Raw genomic sequence first — 16,935 nt, forward strand, 5'->3', positions numbered from 1 at the left:
TCGACATGCAACAGCAGAATAGGCAACAAAGGAACATGTTGATGAAAGGGTGCTCCAACGAGTTAAGTTCGTAATGGAACATAATAAATAATTATTATGATCAAAAAAGTCGTAGAAAAGCCTAAATGGCCTTGTATGATCCTGATGACAGGGGCGATAAAACTTTCAGAAGAGGAAAGGAAGTGGCGGTTTGACTGAGTGGACATGCATCGTTGCATGCAAAGTTATACAGTGCAAAATTTGTTGGATCGCTTCAAAACTATCATTTGAAAGAAGGAAGTCAAATGACAACTACTTGTATCTCAATGTATAAGGTGAACTTCAGAATACACAAGATCAGTCTGGGAAGTAAACTGCCTAAGAAGAGAAGAGAAGTACCAACCCCACCAAGACCTCGAACCCTGGATTTTGCTTGTCGATAGCAATGCTCTAGCACTTTGAGCCATGGGACGAGGCTAAAGCGAGAAGGCGCTGAAAGGTTTTCACTTCCTACTGAGACCGATCCAATAGCTAGCGTAGGACCCTGGCTTACGTCACACAGGTTCCACACTTACAAGTTCAAGAGATACGTGCGATGATGTCACTAGTACCTATTACTTATTGCTGGCTGGCCGTTTTGGATCCATCAGTTGCCAGATGATCGTAGTAATACGTAAAACTCAGAGTTGTGGCAAAGCTTCCAATCTGTCTTGGGTATAAGTCAGAGATCGGAGGCTTGCAGGCGACGAGTTGAGTTTTGCACATCAGACGGCGAGAAGAGATTTTTACTCCTGGGAAATGTTGTGCCTGTCCAATACCATTAGACCAATCCAATATCTAGCGTAGGACCCTTACGTGTCACAGTTTTTACGCTTATAAGTTGAAGAGATACGAACGCTCATGTCACCAGTACTAAGATATTAGTTAGACATCTGAAGCTTTCAAGGGACCAGTTACGTTTTGCAAATCAGACGGCTGGAAGACCTTTTTTACTCCTGGGGAATTACATGTACATACTTGTCCGATATCATCAGTTCTGATTTTCTTTACCTCTGAGGTAAGGATGTATGTTTTCTACAAGCTAGGATCAACGCTCTCATTGGTAGCGGATAGTATTATTGTTTCCTCATTTTCTCTGTCGATTTCATGCCAATACAATCTGGAATGACGACCAGTCCGTCACGCAACTAATGACTGCGCAAATGACCAGAGAAACCCACTTTCAGCAGCAGTACGGAATCAGTCTTCCAGTTGCAATAACAAACGCTGGCAAGTCGAGGTATGCCTTCAACACTACAGGTAAATGGAACAGATTACTTGGAAACGTCCACTCAAGCACAACGCTGGAGACCTTCAAAGCTGCAGCAGTACCATACGCAATTGGTCATAGACGGTACCTGATGTATTCCTTGCTAAATACATGCAACAGTGGCAAATGCCATGTTTGACAATGGATCCAGTCTATTGATCTCCAGCTGACCATCATTTCCAGTGAATACACACTTTTCCTATCTCTATCTTTTTCTTCCCTCATCGCTCTCTTGTCCTTGGGAATAAGTAAAACAAAGTCCAAAACAACTTCAAGTAACAAGGTGGAGACCACCGTTTTCGTAAACAGTGATCTTTCTACAATCATCCACGGTTGGTAGAGCCCCAGTTTTGACGACCATCTCCACTTATGGGTGTTAGATCCGGGTCTGAATATCTGTATTCTAGGGAGTTGTCTTTGCACAACATGTTTCAACGAAACAAGGTTTATCTTTACCATGCATGTACTGAGTTCCCTTCAGGAACAGACATAATAATTTTTTTAAACATGTACATGTAGTCGATGCCATAGTCATCAGAAAGGACTAATACATGTCTACATGTACATGATTATAATAATTATGATTATTAGATTTACACGGAGTAAGTTGAAACTCGTACATTTTTGTCCTGTTCCGCCTTTTCTCCCATAAACAAAAGAAATTTTCTTTTTTTGTGTCGGGCCAGAAACTTTGTGAGCCCCTCGTAAAGAGTGAGTCACTTGAACTCTTTGAAAGGCCCAAAAGTGCAAAACTCTCATAAAGTATCACGGTAGTAGCGCTGAGAACAATGGCTGGCCACGGTGAAAAATACGTCATTGAAGTATAAGTGGTGCGAGTCTTGAAAGCCGTGGAGTGATAGGAAAGAGCCACGTTGTGAATTTGGTTGTCCTCAAATGTTCCTCAATGGAACGCAACGCTGAAGAAGTCGGAGGATCGGCAAACAATCGTGATTGTACAGAGAAGAAAGGCCAACTAGGCTTCGTACGTGAGTAGATCCTGGATCAACGGTTGTCGTAGAACTGTGTCGTGGTCCCCAATACATTGCGAGTATCAATGAGTCACGCGGGTAGTCTATCTATCGGGAACTACCTAGTCGAGAATGCTTAGAAAAAGTGTGATACGCAGTAAACCTGGACCGAGTCCACTTTTCAGCGGGTAGATCTACAGTGCAGTGCAGTGCCCGTAGATTCTACGCGCTAAGATAATCCGCCACGGTCATCCCCTACAGGATTTCATTCACAGCAGTACATGTACATGTACAATGATTATGTACTTCGAAGTGTATTGTACATGTAAGTGCCAGCCACACACAAACTCCTTGTACAGTATCTTGGTGAGGGTACATGCAGAAGTTACACACGCACAGTCCCAGCAGTTGTCTCCTCATGTTTTGTATTTTTTATCAATATTAATTTTGTAGCTTCTCCACGAAGGCATCCATGCACATTGATTACAAGCAGCACGTAAATGAAGCGTTCGCATAAGCAACGTGGAATGAAGAATCAGAAACGAGTGTAATCATACATGTATATTCAAGTACATGTATATTGACATTGTACTCAATCCACGCTATAACTACATGTGCTTGTGTGCGTATGTGCATATCGATATTCAACAACAGAATAGGCAACAAACGAACATATTGTATAAGTAGGTGTTTTAAGGAGCTTAGTTCGTAATGGAACATAATTAATAATATTATCATGATCAAGAAATTGGTGGAAAATCCTACACAAGCTTCTATGATCCTGATGATAAGGGCACTAATACGTTCAGCAGATGAAAATAAGTCGCTTGTTGACTGAGTTGACTTGAATCGTTGCATGAAAAGTTATACAATGCGAAATTAGTTCGATTGCTTTCAAACTATCACTTGAAAGAAGGAAATCAATTGACAACTACTTTTTTCATAGTATTAGGTTAAACTTCAAAATGCAAAACATCAGTCGGGGAAGTAAACTGCCTGAGAAAAGAAGAAAAGTGGCAACCACAACAAGACTCGAACCCGCGAACTTGCTTGTCATGAGCAATGCTCTAGCCATGCGAGCCATGGGACCAGGCTAAACCTCGAAGGCGCTGACAGGTTTTTCACTTTCTACTGAGACGAATCAAATAGCTAGCGTAGGACCCTGGCTTACGTGTCACAGCTTCCACGCGTAAAAGTTCAAGAGATACGCACGCCAATGTCACTAGTGCTAAGATATTATAAGTTAGAGATCTGAATCTTACAAGTGAGCAGCTACGTTTTCCATATAAAATGTTTGCTTACTTTATCTGAGTATTGTATGGCAAGTGAATCTGGATAGAGCATAGGACTGTTTTCTAAAGGTGGAGAAAAACCGATTTATGGAACTCTATGACACTGTAGAACACTTCGCGTGTGTGCCTGTGTGCGCGAGCGTGTGTTTGCTAGCAAAAAAAACAAAACAAAAAACAAAAACAAAACATGTACCATGTATACCATAACTCATTGGTTAGAGCGTCACTCACCTCAAGCGACGGTCCCTGGTCCGATTTCTGGTGGTTACAGTCAATGGTGACACTCCTGATGAAAATTGACATGTTGTATTCTATTGTGTGTGACTTGAGACGATGTGGTACACTGTCATGGTATTAATACACTTTACATGTATAATAATGATGGCTGTCGACATGTACAGATCTCTACTTTGGTTTATACACGTACTTGGATTTATCTGTGGAGGCTTTGAAAAAAGCCAGATAAAGTGAGTTAATGCTCAAGGTAGTTGAAGCATGATGCTTGTTTACGTTCCCGCTAGCTCACAAAGCAGTGGATATAGCGCTAAGGCATGAATGAAGAGTTGGCCAACACTGTCAGAACCTTTTCCAGTTCTACAACCATTGAGAATACATCCATTGTGAACGACAATAATCTAAACTGGCTGCAGGAGACAAACCGATAATGACGCCGTTCGGACAGCGTTCTGCCGCCAGTTATAGAAATAATGTTCAGCTCCTGCTTATCTTGGGTGCTCTCACCTTCCCCTGCTAATGTTATTTTTATAACTTAGAAGCTTCCAAGTTGGAAGGCTGTTTGGAGTGCGCATCCTGGATGTGCTAGAGCTGTTAGCCAGTCAGTTGTAGAACGTCAGGACTGTCGGTCAGTGTCGTGCAATGTTATCGCATAAGCTGACTTTTTAGTAACTGGCGGAGTTAGTGGACACTATAGCGTAACTGATAGTTTCTTGGTCCTTTTTTCTGTACTACGAATTTATACTTGGCTCTCCATTCGAGTTCAAAACTACTTTTCATTCCTGATAAATACTTCGGAATGGATCTGCTCCCCACACGCACTGGAGCTCGCGCTAATCAGGCACAATCTTCCTCAGCCGAATCAAGCTCAACTGATGAGTGATGAGGGGTGAGTCCCCAAGCACTGTGTATTGAGCAGGGTGCAGTGCTTTCTTGCAGCTTTGCGGAGTGGAAGGTGCGACGTGCTCATCGTGTGCTCTGGTTGGCAGCTTTGAGTCACTCAAGTGTACAGCCAGTCACTCATGCCATGCCAGTCACCCATCGTTAGAAAGTTCTGACGTCACCCATCGTAAGAATGTTCTGACGTTGGGTGACTGGATAGTCACCCAACGTCAGAATGATCTGACGATGGGTGACAGGCCCGAAACGTCAATAATGTTTCGACATCAATAATAAAAGAATCTTCATGCAGCGCAAACCGCAAGAGTGAATTGCAACTAAATAAAGCGGTTGTCAGTTGCCAAATCAGCTTTTATCTACAATGCAGTTGCGTGATGTCCACCATTTTCTGAATTATCAAGAAAGTCGTGGAAAAGCTTAAAATTAATGGCCTTGTATGAACCTTATGGTAAGCGGATCAAAAAGTTAATTAGATGAAAGGAAGTGTCTTGTTGACTGAGTGGACTTGCATCGTTGAATGCAAGGTTACACAGTGCACAGTTAGCTCGATCGCTTCCAAACTATTTTTTGAAAGAAGAAGACAAGATCACGGGTCGCGTAAGGCTCAGCCAAAGTCTCAGTTTTCCGCATCCACAGGAAGGCCACCACCCTGCAGGATCATTTGAAAGAAGGAAATCCATTGACAACTACTTGTATTTGATATGATTAGGAGGACTTCAAAACGAAAAACATCAGTTTGAGAAGTGAACTGTTTGAGAAGAGAAAACAGATAGGTGCACTCAGTGACTCTTTACATTTTACAGGCTACGTTATACTTCTGAAGTATCATTATAATTTTTTTTAAGCCTTTGGATCTTGTCTCTTATTTTTTTTTTATTTTTTATTTATTCAACATCTCCTGGCCCGTCCGAAGACTGCCAATAAACATGAGAGGTCAGGTGATAGCCAACCACGGCAAGCTAAAAGGGAGAAAAAGAAAGATGCTGTCAGAGAGGGAAAGGAGATAGGGAGAGAAAAAGAAAGGGAGGCACATTAGTAATACATGGGATCACTTCGGATGAGACAGTGTGGAAAGCTGGACTTTGAATTTCCTGATATCCTGGCATGACTTAATGCTAGTAGGCAGGTTAGACCAAAGGGAGTATGCTGAGAAGAAAGGGGATTTCAAAAACAGAGAGGAACTAGCTCGGGGCAGTGATAAGGCATTGCGTGTTGGTCTAGTGGTAACAAACCAGTTGTACTTGGCAATATGTTTCGGGACTTGGGCTAGGAAGATTTTTTGCACAAGGATACAAAGATGCTGCTGATGTCGGGCAAGAAGAGGGTGCGTGGAAGCAAGTTTATAAAGACAAAGGGAGGCAAATGTTTGGTCTTTTCGAAACAGAATTTTCAGAAGCAAGCGTTGATGTACTTCCAGTCTGTGGAGTAAAGTCTGAGACAACCCGCACCAAGCTATATCGCAATAGTCAAATATAGGCAAAATGTACGACTTAAAGAACAATTTTCTGCAGTTATCATTCAAGTGTTGGCAGTGGGGTTGTAGCATACCTAAGGACGCACTCGCACGCTTGCACACAGACTGGACTTGTGGAGACCAGGAGAGTTGGCGGTCGAGAATAACGCCCAGGTGCTTGTGCTCGTTAACAACTTTAATAGGTGTACTATTTAGACCAGGAAAATACAGAAGCTGAGTGGGGGGCGAGGGAGAGAAGAACATGGCCTCGGTTTTGGCGAGGTTGGGCTTCAGTTTCCAGGTTTCCATCCATGTTACTGTAGCGTTGACCCCGGACTGCATGGAGGCCGTGAGGTTGTCTGCCGAGCTGTCGGAGCACATCAGAGCAGTGTCGTCAGCAAAAAGACTTACATTTGGCACAAGGGCTGGCAAGTCATTAACGTACAGTAGAAATAGGAGCGGCCCAAGTATGGACCCCTGGGGTACCCCAGACACGACTAGTAATGGGTCTGATAGGGAGGTAGATACTCTGACAGTCTGGTGGCGGCAGGAAAGACAGGATGAGAGCCATTGCAGGGCTGGACCATGTACCAAGAAGACGGACTCTAGCTTTGCAAGCAGACCACGATGCCAGACGGTGTCGAAAGCTTTCGCTAGGTCAAAGAACACGATGCCAACATGCCGCCTGAGGTTCCGCTGGGTGTAGATGTCTTGTACTAGACGTGTTAGTTGGAAAGTTGTGGAGTCTCCACGGCAGAAACCGGATTGAGATGGTGAAAGCGCTGGGGTGACGTGGCAGTACAGAGACTCAAAGAAAATACGTTCACAGACCTTTGACACAGCGGGAAGGAGAGAGATTGGTCTGTAGTTGCCAGCCTGAGAGCGTTGGCCTTTCTTATAGATCGGGACGATAACAGCAGATTTCCAGACGGACGGAAATACTCCTGTACGATATGACATGTTAAAGAGCAGGCACAAGGGATAGGACAGAGATGGCGCAAGCCATTTGAGAACCTCATTGGGTATGCCATCTTCGCCAGGGGACTTACAATTCTTCAGGAGTTTGAGGTGCTTACAGACGGTAGCAGTCGTGGTAACGACGCGTGTGAGTGGTGCGCTAAGTTCAGGGGCTGGGGACAGCGATGGAATGTCCCAATTCGGATCCTCCGGAATGCCGGATGAAACAAACTGCTTGTTCAGTGTGTCTGCAATCGCCTTCACATCGTGCTGGCGGTTGCCATTGGAGTCCGTCAGGTACTGGATTGGCGCGCGGGAGGTCCCGCGGCACTGGTTGCGAATGAATTGGTGGAGTGATGGGCGATCGGGGGAGGAGAGTGTTGCAGAAAGAGAGTTTAGAAAGGAGCGGTGTGAGGTACGAGAAAGGTGCTTGACGAAGTTGCGTTGAACTCGGTTTTCTCTTAAGGACATGTAAAAAAAGAATAAGAAACAGTGCCAACCCCACCAAGACTCGAACCCAGTATCGTGCTTGCCATGAGCAATGCTCTAGCCATGCGAGCCATGGAACCAGGCGAAACCTAGAAGGCGCTGACAGGGTTTTCACTTCCTACTGAGAGCAATCCAAGAGCTAGAGTAGGACCCTGGCTTACGTGTCACAGCTTCCACTCGTATGGGTTCAAGTGATGCGCACGCTCATGTCACCAGTACTAAGATATCTTTACTTATAAAAAAGAGGCACCTGTGACGTGTGTCTGTGTGTTACGCTCAGGCCATCCTGCGGAGCAGCGCTGCCCTGAGCACGCGAAGCGTGCGAACAGTGTAGCTAGCGGCCGCAGAAGCACTGAGCACGCGAAGCGTGCGAATCGTGTAGCTAGCGGAAGCAGCCACAGAAGCACTGAGCACGCGAAACGTGCGAATCGTGTAGCCACCACCACGTGCTGAGCACGTGTGCTGTTCATGCCACGTTCTAGCCTAGGCCATAGCCTAGGTAGCGGAGCGTGCGAACAGTGTAGCTGGCGGCCGCAGAAGCACTGTGTGTGTGTGTAGGTAGCACTAGCAGCCGCGCGTGCGAATCGTGTAGCCTATGCCTATGGCCTAGATTGACACACTGAGTCTGTGTTCGACTACTATTAGTACTAAAGAAGAGGCACCTGGGACGTTTGTGTGTGTGTAGGTAGCACTAGCAGCCGCGCGTGTAGCCACCTAGCCTAGACCATAGGTAGCACTAGCAGCCGCACAAGCGCTGCGGACCACGTGAACCGTTCTCTGCAAATAAACATCTGCAACAAAAGGATACAAAAGATCTGCACTGACTGCACTCTGCATCTGATCTGCAGTGAAGAGCGCATCGCACTTTTGTTCTTTTAAGTTTATGAATGTTTTGAGCCACTTCATCCGCCACCAGGTGATGGACAACCCTGACCAGCCTCCCGAAGGCGTAACAGACGTCCCTCCTTCTCCTTCCAACGATGAAGAACCTCCCTCACCAGGACTTCAGCGGTCTGGGAAAAGACGCCGCCGGTCCTCATCAATAACGTCGTCCGACGATGAAGAGGCCATTGCCCGCAGACGCGAACAATCCAGGGTTCGAATGCAGAGGGCAAGGTCACAGGAAAATGAAGAACAGGCTGATCGCCGCAGACTTCTAAATCGTCGACAAACTGCTGCGACACACTCTCAGGAGACGCATGAACAAACTCAAGAACGTAGAGACCGTGACTGGGTCGGGTGCAGGAGAACAGGTGTACATCCCGAAAATACCCACGACATCCACCAATCTGCCATTCCAACTTCGACGTGTCCAGTTCCCACTCCGTGTCTGCTTTTGCATGACCATAAACAAGTCCCAAGGGCAGTCCCTGAAGGTTGTTGGTTTGGACCTAACAACACTATGCTTTGCTCATGGACAGTTTTATGTGGGTTGCTCACGGGTAGGTAATCCAGACAACCTTCACATTTTGTGCAATGACGGCAAAACGAGAAATGTAGTTTACCCGGCTGCACTACAGTGACTGCACGTCTGCGGGTGTGCCGCAGTACTTTGCCGACGATTTGTCGTCATGGCTGACTAATCCCAATAACTGAGAACTCTATACCTGATTCCATTCACTCACCATGCTGCGCATTACTGTTCGCATTATTGAAGCATCCCATCATCCCATATGCTGAACACAAGTACACTCTCTAATAACTGAGAACTCTATACGTGATTCCATTCACTCACCATGCTGCGCATTACTGTTCGCATTATTGTTCGAGGATGAAGCATCCCATCATCCCATATGCTGAACAAAAGTACACTCTATGTCCAAGCTGCCACATGTACATGTACGTACATGTCTCAACATGCATAAGGCACAATTTCCCAATAATTGGATGAGCCTTCACTATAGGGCTTGAAAGTGATGACGTCAAAATGGCCAGGGAGTAGTAAGTTGACATCAAATTTCTATTTTTGGATCCACTAAGGTGTGACTTTGCTATTGCCTAAGTATGTGGGTGCATAGCAACCCACTCATGTCGCATGCAGGTGTGACTTTGATTTCGCCACCAGTTGTAACCCCGCCCCCAGTAGCCAAATCAGTCACTTTCACTGGCTACATCACCATGCTGTGGGTAAGACCGCTTGAAATGTGCTTGGATCCATACAAAAACTGGATCCAAGTGGATCCAGTTTTTGAATTTTTGAAATTGTTGCTATGCTGTGACGTAGCACTTTCAAGCCCTATTGTAAATCTCAACTGCTGATAAACAACTACCCGGTACCCGGTCATGCGAATCGTGAAGCCACCACCACGTGCTGAGCACGTGTGCTGTTCATGTACTTGCTTCACCCGCATGCCACGTTCGGCCAGGCAACGCTGGCCGGGTGCTGCTAGTAAGTTATAGATCTGAAGCTTTCAAGTGACCAGTTACGTTTTGCAAATCAGACGGCCAGAAGTGGTTTTTTACTCCTGGAGAATAACATGTATGTACCTGTCCGATATCATCAGCTCTGATATTATTTTCCTCTGAGGTAAGGATGGATGTTTTCAGCAATATAGATACAATGCTCTCACTGTTAACTGATAGTTTAATGTTTCAGCATTTTCTCTTACGATTGTATGCCGAGAGATTCTGGAATGAGGATAGCCCTGCTCGCGTCAGATTGAGATAACCGATCAATGCAACTCTGAGACACTCTAGACCATCTCGCGTGTGTGTCTGTGTGCACGAATGTGTTCGTATCGGTGTGTGCATGTGTTCTACAATGTGTGTTGGTTGTGCCGAACTCCAGGACAGAGATCGAAAAACATATAAAGACTTACCAATGGATACCCATCGCCAGCCTGACCATTCCGATGACGATGCATCTGCCACCAGTGAGCATGATTGTCCTTTGCCAGGGACTGTTCCTGTTGACCTTACTGTTCGGGATGATGAAGTAGTGCATGAAGAACTGTCGCTAGAGGACGGAGCCGCGGGTTTGGGTAATGAATCTGAAGATGAACAGTCAAGGGCGTTGGAATCAGTCGATTCAGGACTTGGCAATGTTCCATTTGATGTATGGCACTCAACTCTATTACCTTTGCTGTCTATTGCGGACATCTTTCAGCTGTGTGGGGTTAGTAGACGCTTGAGAGAGCTGCTATACAATGAGTACACGTTCAAACGTCTTTGTCAGGTGAGTGCCAATGTGCGATGTTAATGATTAGTGAAATTTGGTTTCCATTATTCTGCTTTTAAAGTTCCACTTGGATAAAGCATGCGCATACGAGCCAAGAACGGTGAGTACGTTTTTCAAAGAGGCGGCATAAACGAAGAACTCGTTTTAAAATGTTAGAGATAAACAATATTTATAAATGCGCTGTCATATTGCAAACATTTCAACCAGAGTAGATTTGTATCCAGAGCTGTTTCTTTTCACAATCATCAGTGGCGTATCGTAACTAATGGGATAACAGAGAACAACCTAATCTTGTATGCATTCGGAACAGATTCAATGAAAGAGCCAAAAACATCAGCAAAATTGAATTGATTATTCTCCTGAAAGATAACGCTAGTTGCTAGAAGAGATAGATCGTGATTACTGTGTACAGCAAATGAGGTGATTGTAAACGGGAAAGTGTGATGGTGAGAATGAATAGTGAACGTGAAGTACAGGAAAACTGTGAGTGCAGTTAATTTTTGTTTTTCCTTACAAACTTCAGAAAGCGGAGAAGAATGTACACAGCTTTGTTGTATACTTTATTTATAGTGGAAATCAAAACAGGCAAAATGCCTACTGACTATCCATTGCTTGAAAGTACTATCACTTTGCACAACACTAAACAGTGATTTATCATACTGCTCTCGACAAAGAGGAGTAGGCAACAAATGGATCTTGACAGCAGACGGTTTCTCCTTCTTCTTCTCTTCCATCTTACTCTCTTCTCCTTCTTGGTCCGGCTCATCGCAATTGTCGCTTATCTATCGCCACTAAGAACAGGCGTTTTGTTGTCGGTCTGTGAAATTTTCAATAGGCATAGTGAGGAAGCATGACACATGAATACTCTCCGCGACAAGAAAAATAATTCAGCCATGGAATCAGGTGAAGCGAGTCATAGAAGGGAAGCAAGGTAAGCAAAAACGCTCGAAACAAATCAGCGAAGGAGCGCGTTTTTGCACTCACACTCTTACAGGTCCAGAGTTCATTCAACTCTCCTTCACTCGAGCTGCCGTTACATGACCTGACACTAGATTGATGTTGTCCAGCTGCTGGCGTGGACTGGTTGAGTATCTCTTACTTTGTCAGCCTGTCGTATGGCAGCAATGGGAAAGGAACAGTTGTGTCTGTCACTTCGGTCCTTGAAGGAATCGTGGGCAGAGTGATCTGTGTGTCACCACAGTGTGTTTCAACAGAGCCTTCGAATGAGGCACACATGCCTCTCCAGACAGCTGTCATACGCTCCACTGGATACGCTGAGACGATTCTTGTAATGCTGCTGCCAGGTCCACGAAGGAACAAATGGAACAAACAAAACGTCCCTCGCATGCGCGCATCGCATCGAAAACACCTTTCTTCATCAGCATGACGCTCATACTCGTAGATCTACTCCTCTGCCGTGCACGCGTGCCTGTCCCGCGATCAAGGATGTCAGTTGCCCCTGCTACAGTTCCGACCTTCGGGTCGCTGCGCTTGGCATTTGGCAACACAGACAGTGAAAGGCCAGGTTTCCACTTCCCAAAAAAGTCGAACGCATCGCGATTCAAAGCGCTATTCGCGATCATTTATTCTTTGGTGTCTCATTTGATCTTGCCATCACAACCGCCCAAGCAAAAGTAAGTTAGATATCGTGATTGGACTGGGTTTTACCTGTCAAAAAGCGAGTGGGAGATAAGCGACAATTGCGATGAGCCGGACCAAGTACAAACTTCAGAAAACGGAGAAGAATGTACACAGCTTCAAAGACTATCCATTGCTTGAAAGTACTATCACTTTGCACAACACTAAACAGTGATTTATCATACTGCTCTCGACAAAAAGGAGTAGGCAACAAATGGATCTTGACAGCAGACGGTTTCTCTTTCTTCTTCTCTTCCCGAATCTTACGTTGCATGTCTTTTCTTCCGAATGCGAAATCGCATGTGAAAAATGGCGCTCCTTATATTAGGATATCCTTTTTCAATGCGACAGGCAGTAAGTTACTGGCCAACAGCAGTGTTAATTACAGGAATGGTCGGATATCCAAAAGCTGAGTACAGAATAACTAATATAATCAAGACAAAAGCAGAGTATAAATTTTACAAACGGTCTACATTGTACTCAAAGGTGCAGCAGTAGCTTTCGGCCATTTTTATCAAAGAAGCAAATACACCTCCACAACATGCGCTTCCTGGCAGACCTCATTGCATCAGCCACATGATTCCAAGTGGTAGATACTGAAAAATAAAAATGTCCTCCATACAGCGCTGTTCCGACCACTAATATGCCATTAGTGAAGCTTGAGAATGATGAATGGGTAAAATTAATTTGAAAGCCTAGTTTACACGTAGAATGAGATTTAATGAAGAAGCGCAACGCCGCGCTGTTGCATATTGCTGGTGTCATGAGGTCAGCCAGAGCGCATTTGATGGAGGTGGAATTACTTCATTGACTTCAGTGTACATGTCATAATTATTGTGAAATAATCACTCTTGCGCAACAGTGCCGAGCTATTTTAAGATAGCATACCTGAGAATACCGAAATGTTTGGGACATCACCCACATTCGCTCAAATTTATAAAGTAAGTGTCCTTTGGGGTCAACAACAAACATGCGAAAGGGTTCGTTGCAAAACTTACGGACACCCTGGAACTGGGGACCACCTAGAAATGGGCCCTTAATACGACTGAATTTTTGGTCGAAAAACGAGCGCTGGCCTACAGAATGTAGCTAAGAACAAACCACCCACCATGTCAACATTATTTCCCTGAGTAGTCTTCACATCCCCACCACATAGCACCATGGCCACATCTAGGAAAGCAATGACTATATCCATCATCTCCAAACAATTATCATGAAAATCGCATCGCTAAAATAGCCAAATTTCAAAGGCCATAGCGGGAACCATTAACGGCGTCTATTTTCCTGAGCCATGTACTGCAGGACAGTGAGCTATCTCCACTTTCACACTGGACATGTCTCGTAAAAGGTGTCCCACGTTTTATGGAAATACACAAATTTGAATACTTGCAATTATCCACATTGCAACATTGCCAATTTCCTACCCGACGACGTAAAGCGCCTCCTCAAGCTTCAAAACCAGGCACCGCTCTAGAAGGAGAGCCAAGGATATATATATAGAATGTCCTACGACACCACCAGTTACTAAACCATCCGCTCATGCGATAACACACAGAACGACTGATGTGATACTGACACTCTACGTCATGGTGCTGAGCTGCATCATAACGTAGAAACTCCCAAGTGGGAAGGCTGTCGGCTCAAGCTTTCCAGATGGGAGGCAGCTAAGCGTCTCGCATATCCTACTAATTCACATAGCAATTTGGTCTTCGCTGCTACCCCCAACCAAACATTGATGCGCCCACCACGAGCCACTAATCCATCTCTCCGATACCTCTATCCAACTGCTTCCTCCTCTTTATCTCTCTCTCTTTTCCCGTCTCTCTCTCTCTTTCTCTTTCTTTCTCTCTCTGTCTCCTCCCTCTCCCTCTCTTTCTCCATCTCTCTTTCTCTCACTCTCTTTCTCTCTCTCTCTCTTTATCTCTCTCTCTACCCCTCGCTCTCCCCTGCTTTGGGATTTGTTTCCAAAAAATTGGGCAGCATTACCCGTTTTGCCTTGCAAAGTAAAATATACATCAATCACAACAAGAATCAGGTCGTTGAATTGCGGTATCACATCAGTCATTTTTGTACTAATTGCTACACATATTGAATCACCATTTTCCGGCTTATAATCGTTTGTAATTAAGCAATAAATAGAAGTAACTTTGACGTCATCACCAGGTATCTACGACGTCAAATGTTTTCAAGAATCGATTTTCTTGTCACAATCATCATTGGATAATCGTGACTGACGTGAAGGGAAGCCAAGCAAAAAATAAAAGATATTCAAGTATGCATTCCAAAATGTGCGTCAAAATTGGAATTTGACATTTGACTTTGATACATGGTGATGACGGCAGAGTTAGTTCTATTTATTGCTTTATTAAAACTGTAGTCTCCTCGGCGTTTATTCACAATTGTTTGTGTTGGGACGAAACGGATAGCTTCTAAACTTATGATCCTCTCCTTTTCAATTCGCATATTTTACAGCATATTTTACTATCTTGTTGTTGTTCCGTTGCCCCATGCATACAGCACCGGTATCACCTCAGTCCGAGTTTGAAAATGTCCTACATTCAGAGTGCCAAAGTCATCTACATTGCCACCAGGGTAGCCAGTCTGCATCATAGCGAAAGTAGGGAGTTCATGAGCTGCGTGATTCGTAGCAATGATTGTCAAGTTTTCGAACACAAAATGAGGTCCATTGTACGATTATCAAGCCTAATGATGAGGCTGCCTGAGAACGTGAATACACCTACTAGCTGGACCAGCACTGGGCAGTTGATGTCACTCGCACATGAGCAGTGCCTGTACGCGGAGGAAGCTTGTACTTACCTTCCCAACCTTTCACCGATGTTGATCAAACAAAGTTGCAATGTGCAAACAGGTTTATATGCTACAATGTATAGACTCCAAGACGTTGTGAATTTGTCGTTTGAGAGTTGCAGCTCCATTGAACAGTATCAGAGAGGTATCATCACGGATTTAGAGAAGGATGTTTCAGAGATTGTTCCATACTTGTCCTCCGCGAACCGCTCTAGCCGGCTAGTGGGCATTGCGAAAGGTTTCTACAACACCGCGAAGCGAGATGCGATAGTGGTCTCATTACTAACAGATGGGTGGTATACGGCTTCTCTCATACAGTCCTTAGCTAATTCTTGGACCTATAACCCCTTCTATCATAAAGCTATCGTGAATGCGACCATTGATGTGGTGCCGGGCGATGACACATTTGCCACCCGACAGTGGATTGACGAAACTGCTTGGCTCGCAACAAGACACTCTGTGATCAATCTGCTGGTCAAGGGAAATCTACGCACCGAACAGGTCGAGGATTACTTCACGGCTCTCTTGGTGTACACCAAGCTCTGGAAGAGTTTGCCACGGTCCAGTCGCCCCAGGCTTGACGATCTATACAGTGACTTGGGTACCTACATACTTGGGCCATCACCAGCGTCTCATTCGCAAAGGATGATGAGCAGCGTTGAATTGCTTGACGCGATGCAACGGTATGGTAGTGAATTTGCTACCAATAGGAACCCGAAAAGCTGATTTGTATCTTTATTTCGATTTTGATGGACCACTCGCCTAACCAAGTTCTACACAGTCTGTCGTCTGCACACTCTCGATGACTGTCTTGAACTTGCTTACTTGTTCAGTTCAGTTTTGATATCACATGTGCACTATTGGGAGCTGACTGAGTTGCCTATTTTGTCAACAATGCATTGTTTCCTCTCAGCCTAAAGCTCCAACCAATATCATAACTCACTTTCACTCTTTCTAAAGCTTCTTAAGCATGAATCATGCACCGCCGATACTGCTCATACAGCTGTTTAATGTGTGGACCCCGTTTCCAGTTTCTAGTTGTTCTTACACTTTGGATTTGTTTCATAGTCTATGCTTCTAAGGTCACATGTATCTCTTTTTGTGGCCTTGTACTTCTGAAGAAATCATCTCTGCATCCAGCATTTTGACACCCTGCCATTGAGGATCTATGATGATAACAAAGATTAATATTAATGTTGCCTCCTGTCATTAGCTTGTATGGTCGTAGTAGTTCATGATTATCAGCTGAACACATTTTTGGTGACCAGGTTGGCAAGGTTCATTACAAACTGTGGTGGCTTTTGATATTGTGGGTATATTAACCCTACATTGAAATAGCTTGAAACAATGACCTGTAGATTAGACGAATGCCTTATGTCCAAGAACACGAAAAAAGCTGGGCTTGGCTATCTCTCAGTATTTCGCTCAGTTGTTGCAAGTGAGTTTCCTGTAGGATCTGTTGCGTACCTTACGGGGACCTTGGACGACCTCGATTGGGGCCAAAATGCGACTGAATTTTGGGACCAAAATCAAGCGCTGCCACAGGGAACACAACGGAACTAAGAACAAATCCCCACCATACCAACAGTAGATAGGTTCTGCATAACCAATTTCGTCTCTGCTGATGACGAAAAATGTGACGAAATTTGAGGCGCGAGAATTCAAACGCCGGTAGGTTCTGCAGGACGAAACTTATTTTCGCCCCTTTTTCAATTCTGCTTTTCTACTAT

The 16,935-nt window shown here is 44.7% G+C and overlaps 1 protein-coding gene across 1 annotated transcript; it reads left to right on the forward strand.

Moving 5' to 3' along the window:
* The first annotated feature begins 9,984 nt into the window (after positions 1 to 9,984).
* On the forward strand, positions 9,985 to 16,539 carry LOC135824969 (uncharacterized). The gene is made up of 3 exons (XM_065337707.1): positions 9,985 to 10,108; positions 10,370 to 10,756; positions 14,915 to 16,539. Exons 2-3 carry the CDS (start codon positions 10,403 to 10,405, stop codon positions 15,929 to 15,931), a joined length of 1,371 nt encoding a protein of 456 aa, XP_065193779.1. The 5' UTR covers positions 9,985 to 10,108; positions 10,370 to 10,402; the 3' UTR covers positions 15,932 to 16,539.
* Positions 16,540 to 16,935: the final 396 nt, after the last annotated feature.

This window comes from Sycon ciliatum, chromosome 9 (genome assembly GCF_964019385.1).
Source record: "Sycon ciliatum chromosome 9, ocSycCili1.1, whole genome shotgun sequence".
Classification (NCBI taxonomy): Eukaryota; Metazoa; Porifera; class Calcarea; order Leucosolenida; family Sycettidae; genus Sycon; species Sycon ciliatum.

What these genes read in the sequence shown, in the direction of transcription:
- LOC135824969 (XM_065337707.1), top strand. Translation starts at nt 10,403, where the DNA reads ATGGATACCCATCGCCAGCCTGACCATTCCGATGACGATGCATCTGCC. An exon ending in CGTTCAAACGTCTTTGTCAG is followed by an intron (nt 10,757 to 14,914) that starts GTGAGTGCCAAT and finishes CCATGCATACAG; the next exon opens with CACCGGTATCACCTCAGTCC.